A 7,204-nucleotide genomic window follows, 5' to 3' on the forward strand; every position below is an offset into this window, starting at 1 on the left:
CACACACACACACACACACACACACACACACACACACACACACACAAACACGCGCACACACACACACGTTAAGTTGTTAAGCTCAGTTATTTGGTAGGATTAGGGATGTAGAATGGTCATGCAGAACATGTGCTGTATAAGTACTAATAAACAGCCAATATGTTAATAACAGGCATGCTAATAAGCAACTAGTTAATAGTGAGAAATGGTCCCTATACTAAAGTGTTGCCTACAAAAGTGATAATGTGAGGAGCTGAGGACTCACCCTGAAATAAGACGCCACTGTCTGTCTCCTCATGTTAGTGGTTTCCTCTGGGTGACGCATCATTTCCATGGTGTCCACCTAAACACACACATAAACACACTTACTGTAGCTTAGTGCACATGCAGAAAATACACACATCACCAATACACACATATGTACACACACATACAATGAACGCTACTATTCTGTTTTAGACTAAATGAACATGTAACCTTCATGTTCATGTATGACAGATGTTAACACAATCACACACAATTTCCTCAACTAGATTATCGGGAAAAAAAACACATTAAACACTAAAGAGAGATTTTTTAATGACAAAACAAGTACTATAGACTATAGGTACAGTATTAGTCAAGTTAAACATCTAAAAGTAAAAGTCTTATATTAAAAAAATCTCTAACACACTCTAATGGCAATTTGTAATCATAACTACTTTAAGATTTGGTGGCTAATTTGTATACATTTTGTATTGGGTGGAACTTTTTTATTTGTATCTTTTTTCTCTCTCTAAAAACAGCATGTATCTGTACATACAAACTGCATCATACAAATTCATTCAAAAGTACCACTTTATAAAACAGTTATGTTTTCTAATGAGATCGAGTTGGTTTCACAGTTTTATCAATTAGCACACTCGTAAAATCATAGCTTGTGAGGCTATTATTACAGATATCTATAAGCATATTTGTTTGACGTTTAGCAATGCATTTTGCAATACAGTTATTTTCCCGTTTATTTTTGTAAAGCTGCTTAGAAAAAAATCTGTATTGTATAAAGCGCTATACAAATAAATGTGACGACTTCACAGCATATTAAATAACACTTTCCAATGCAGTCCCATTAGTTCAAATTAGTTCATGCATCAACTAACATAAACTAACAATAAGCAATACTGTTACAGATTTTTTCATCTTTGTTAATGCTAGTAAACAACTGTTTATTGTCAGTTCATGCTATCCCAGGTCCAGTAAATAATAAAAACAGATATAATTTATAACTTATATTTAACTACGATTAAGAAATGCTTTAGAAGTATTTTTGGTAACACTTTATTTTGTCGCATATACTTACAATAAATTATGCATAATTACATGCAAGTAACCCTAAGCCAAACCGTAACATTATAGTAAGTACATGTAGTTCATTAATATTACTCAGTACTTAAATGTATAGTTACACTGTAACAAGAACACCTTAAAATAAAGTGTAACAATATTTTGTTATTGTTAGTTCATGTTGACTAATGTAGTTAACTAAAGTTAACAAAGTGAACCTTATTGTAAAGTGTTTTTGTTTAAATCTACTACTATATAATGCCATTAATGACAATGATCAATTCATATTTATGTAAAGATTCAAAACAAGCACTTCAAACATCATGATCCAAGCACGATGGGTTGAATACTGCAGGGACGTGTTTTCATAATGAACTTCAGGCTTCCAGCTGTTCTTAACAAGGACAAGATATGATGTGTATAACAGCCATCGCTACAACAGACCTCATGAATTTATCAAGGTGATACATAATTTAGAGCAGGTCTATACCAGCAAAGTGTGTCTTCGTATTCTACTTCATCTGCGTGTGCAGAGGCAGGTGTGAGTGATCTTTATGAGAAACTGAAGGGTTGGACATGCACCCTGACTGAGAGACAATCGAACTAACCCAGTGTTTTAATAAGACATCTGTCCCACTTCGGCTCACAAGCAGAACTCTGTAAAGCGTCTCATCTGTGACCGAAGCAGTTTAAAAGTACCTGCAATATTAACTGCAACCAATTAACTGGGTTCTGTGCTCCGGTGTCTAATTATATTTCTCTGATACAGCAGAGGTTTTAATCTTACACACAGAACAGAGGACAAGGGAGAAATAATTATCCAGGGTTTTCCTTCACAAGAGCAGCAACTCAGCACTGTAGTCAGGATACATTACCACAGCAAATCCAGCTTTATGAAGTCCTCCATAGTCCTCAGTCTGTGCTAGACCTAAAGAAATGTAAACCTCACCTGGGGCTCTGCTATTACTAAAGGGCTTTATAGTGGAAACAATCTAATTCCTACACTTTTGAAACACTTTTCAAAAATATTTACAGTGAAACGGCAAGTAACACATTTTTTCATTAAAATTTTCATGTTTATTCAATATGTTACTTGCCATTTCCGTGTAATTATTTGTGAAATTTGCTAGAAATTTATGAGTGAAAATTGTTTCAAGGATATTTTTTTTTTTTCAGTAAAACATCGCTTTATTTAATACTTTGGTAAATATATTTTTATAGTATATGTACAGTACAACATTTCTATTGCTAGTCAGTGGCAGGTGGAATTAGGGGAGGCACAATCTCAATTTAGAGATTTGAATGGACAAAAAAAGTTGTATTGCAAGTAAGAACAATCAATATTTTTGTTCCACTTTCCTATAAAAGAGATGCTGCAAATTTGAAATGCCTATATCTACTAAAAGTACATTTTGTAAATTTGTAGATATACATTAACCGTCTTAGACGTTTTAAATCTAAAAGACACGAACAAAAAGATATACAAAATTCCAGTTTTGATTTCTTGGGATTGTTAGGATCAGAGAGAGGGTGGAAAATAGACACTAAAATCTAAATTATGACTGTTTTGGTAAAAAAAATAAAAAAAAACATAATTAGCATTATAAGTGGACTTTAAATAGAATAAAAAACATAGGATGTCGCTCTTTTAAAGCTGCTTCTCAAATGAAATTGATTCATAGTCTAAGGATTATTAAATACAAGGATATTCTAAGTTTTGTTCCATTAGCTCACAGACTAAATCAAACCAGAAAGAGAAAATAAAGTAGTGAAAATTGCATTAGAATATATGAGGCTAGTGAATATGAAGACAGATATGAAGAGATTCTTACCTTTAGCAGGTATTTAGGAGACTGAGAGGAGAGATGATAGTTCAGACAGATAATAGATAAAAAGTGCGGAAGAGTGAAGAACAGAGGTATTTTACAATGAAAAGCATGCAAACAGGAGTTCAGAGGTTCTGGAGTAAAAACACTGGCAAAATAATAACATCAGGAGCTTCACCGGTTGAAATATATAAGCGTTGAGTTTACATCAAATCTGCACCTTTACTGAACAGATAAAACTGTACAAAAATCAGAAAAGAAACTGAATTATGTGATAATTCGTGTTCATTTTCATCTGAAACGAACATAAAAATGAATAAGATATTTTTGTGATGACTGTCTGACTGTAAAGAAGACAGCACAGACCTTATTTCTCCCGCTGCTGAGCTGCGGAGGCAGAGATCTGGATGCTGCTGTCACTCTTGCCCTGGATGTGGCCAGGTTACCTGCTCAGCGAAAGAAGAAACACAGATCAGTGACACATCAATCTTCCCTCTCTGAGGCACAAATGAATAAAACAACATAGTGATGTAGTGCTCTGAGCTTGCAACCCAAAGAATGCATGTTTGAACCCTGGAGGAGATCAGCCAAAAGACTAGTCTAGACTATAAATCATATAGTTAATTAATATTACTCAGTACTTAAATGTATAGTTACACTGTAACAAGAACACCTTAAAATAAAGTGTAACAATATTTTGTTATTGTTAGTTCATGTTGACTAATGTAGTTAACTAAAGTTAACAAAGTGAACCTTATTGTAAAGTGTTTTTGTTTAAATCTACTACTATATAATGCCATTAATGACAATGATCAATTCATATTTATGTAAAGATTCAAAACAAGCACTTCAAACATCATGATCCAAGCACGATGGGTTGAATACTGCAGGGACGTGTTTTCATAATGAACTTCAGGCTTCCAGCTGTTCTTAACAAGGACAAGATATGATGTGTATAACAGCCATCGCTACAACAGACCTCATGAATTTATCAAGGTGATACATAATTTAGAGCAGGTCTATACCAGCAAAGTGTGTCTTCGTATTCTACTTCATCTGCGTGTGCAGAGGCAGGTGTGAGTGATCTTTATGAGAAACTGAAGGGTTGGACATGCACCCTGACTGAGAGACAATCGAACTAACCCAGTGTTTTAATAAGACATCTGTCCCACTTCGGCTCACAAGCAGAACTCTGTAAAGCGTCTCATCTGTGACCGAAGCAGTTTAAAAGTACCTGCAATATTAACTGCAACCAATTAACTGGGTTCTGTGCTCCGGTGTCTAATTATATTTCTCTGATACAGCAGAGGTTTTAATCTTACACACAGAACAGAGGACAAGGGAGAAATAATTATCCAGGGTTTTCCTTCACAAGAGCAGCAACTCAGCACTGTAGTCAGGATACATTACCACAGCAAATCCAGCTTTATGAAGTCCTCCATAGTCCTCAGTCTGTGCTAGACCTAAAGAAATGTAAACCTCACCTGGGGCTCTGCTATTACTAAAGGGCTTTATAGTGGAAACAATCTAATTCCTACACTTTTGAAACACTTTTCAAAAATATTTACAGTGAAACGGCAAGTAACACATTTTTTCATTAAAATTTTCATGTTTATTCAATATGTTACTTGCCATTTCCGTGTAATTATTTGTGAAATTTGCTAGAAATTTATGAGTGAAAATTGTTTCAAGGATATTTTTTTTTTTTCAGTAAAACATCGCTTTATTTAATACTTTGGTAAATATATTTTTATAGTATATGTACAGTACAACATTTCTATTGCTAGTCAGTGGCAGGTGGAATTAGGGGAGGCACAATCTCAATTTAGAGATTTGAATGGACAAAAAAAGTTGTATTGCAAGTAAGAACAATCAATATTTTTGTTCCACTTTCCTATAAAAGAGATGCTGCAAATTTGAAATGCCTATATCTACTAAAAGTACATTTTGTAAATTTGTAGATATACATTAACCGTCTTAGACGTTTTAAATCTAAAAGACACGAACAAAAAGATATACAAAATTCCAGTTTTGATTTCTTGGGATTGTTAGGATCAGAGAGAGGGTGGAAAATAGACACTAAAATCTAAATTATGACTGTTTTGGTAAAAAAAATAAAAAAAAACATAATTAGCATTATAAGTGGACTTTAAATAGAATAAAATACATAGGATGTCGCTCTTTTAAAGCTGCTTCTCAAATGAAATTGATTCATAGTCTAAGGATTATTAAATACAAGGATATTCTAAGTTTTGTTCCATTAGCTCACAGACTAAATCAAACCAGAAAGAGAAAATAAAGTAGTGAAAATTGCATTAGAATATATGAGGCTAGTGAATATGAAGACAGATATGAAGAGATTCTTACCTTTAGCAGGTATTTAGGAGACTGAGAGGAGAGATGATAGTTCAGACAGATAATAGATAAAAAGTGCGGAAGAGTGAAGAACAGAGGTATTTTACAATGAAAAGCATGCAAACAGGAGTTCAGAGGTTCTGGAGTAAAAACACTGGCAAAATAATAACATCAGGAGCTTCACCGGTTGAAATATATAAGCGTTGAGTTTACATCAAATCTGCACCTTTACTGAACAGATAAAACTGTACAAAAATCAGAAAAGAAACTGAATTATGTGATAATTCGTGTTCATTTTCATCTGAAACGAACATAAAAATGAATAAGATATTTTTGTGATGACTGTCTGACTGTAAAGAAGACAGCACAGACCTTATTTCTCCCGCTGCTGAGCTGCGGAGGCAGAGATCTGGATGCTGCTGTCACTCTTGCCCTGGATGTGGCCAGGTTACCTGCTCAGCGAAAGAAGAAACACAGATCAGTGACACATCAATCTTCCCTCTCTGAGGCACAAATGAATAAAACAACATAGTGATGTAGTGCTCTGAGCTTGCAACCCAAAGAATGCATGTTTGAACCCTGGAGGAGATCAGCCAAAAGACTAGTCTAGACTATAAATACAAAGACTACAATCTTGATCCTTGATGCCAGATTGCTCTACCCTTAGGAACAGTGTCTGCAAAAATACCACAGATATAGCCAGTTATCAAACTCTTATTGCTTTCAAAATCAATGCAACATTTAGAATTTCTTTTTTTTTTTTTATGGCACTTGTATTGTACTTCAAATACTATTTAAAATAAATTCACTTGCAGATAATATAATATTGATGAAATAAAAGGCCATAAGTGCACTTAAAGCATACTTTCATGACTGTGTCTTAACACACTTAAGTATACTTTTAAAGTGCCCTATATGTGTGCATATATATATATATATATATATATATATAATGTCAAATTAAACTTTAAAACTTTATTTTACTTTAAAATACTTTTTTAAATCATTATGTTTTAAGAATCTTTTTTCAGGCTTTAAAGGGGTCCTATTATGCTTTTTCACTTTTTTAATTTTAGTCAGTGTGTAGTGTGTATGTTTGGGCATAAAAAAGATCTAGAAAGTTACAAATCTCAAAGTCCACTCCAAAGGGAGATATTTCGTTTAAAAAAAATCCCTTTTCAAGAACTACAACGAACGGCTTGTTTGGACTACAGCCTTTGGTTTCCGGGCTTTGTGATATCACAAAGCGGCTCATTAGAATATCATTAAAATAATTCCCGCCTACAGAAATTCGAATGGTTGGGGGGTGGGGAGGGGCGAGGTTGTGGTTAGAACGCTTGGTTAAGTGAGTGCATGAGACGAGACGACGAAGAAGAAGTGCTGCTGCAGAGTTAGTGCATCAGAGAAAACCAAGAAGAAGAGCTGCTGTGCTGTAGCGTCAAATTTTCAGCATGTCTAGAACAATTCTTACAAGTATAACACGACGTAGCTGGGCGCCGCGGACAGACGCCGAACGGCGCCGCCGGTGTGCTACACTCATAGAAAATAAAGTATTTGAATTTTAAAGATGTGGCGCGACGCGACGCTGCGCTTCTCGTCCGGTGCGCCACCGCCTGAAATGTGTTTTTTTTCACCATCTGAGCATTATAACCCCAATTTGCTATTGTGTGCTGCGCATTTTACTGAGGACAGCTTCCACA

At 34.7% G+C, this 7,204-nt stretch overlaps 1 protein-coding gene across 1 annotated transcript in view; it reads right to left on the reverse strand.

Moving 5' to 3' along the window:
* The window catches only part of LOC107657355 (myosin-IIIb), a 142,163-nt gene that overhangs the window by 41,640 nt on the left and 93,319 nt on the right, over nt 1-7,204 (reverse strand). Inside the window, exons 27-30 of the mRNA XM_016445397.1 lie at nt 5,877-5,956; nt 5,737-5,749; nt 3,516-3,595; nt 266-343 (exon numbers count right to left, since the gene is read on the reverse strand). Of these exons, the coding sequence (XP_016300883.1) occupies nt 266-343; nt 3,516-3,595; nt 5,737-5,749; nt 5,877-5,956 (251 nt within the window). The remainder of the gene's footprint in view (nt 1-265; nt 344-3,515; nt 3,596-5,736; nt 5,750-5,876; nt 5,957-7,204) is intronic.

Source organism: Sinocyclocheilus anshuiensis, unplaced genomic scaffold, assembly GCF_001515605.1.
Source record: "Sinocyclocheilus anshuiensis isolate Anshui unplaced genomic scaffold, SAMN03320099.WGS_v1.1 scaffold355, whole genome shotgun sequence".
In the NCBI taxonomy this organism is placed as follows: Eukaryota; Metazoa; Chordata; class Actinopteri; order Cypriniformes; family Cyprinidae; genus Sinocyclocheilus; species Sinocyclocheilus anshuiensis.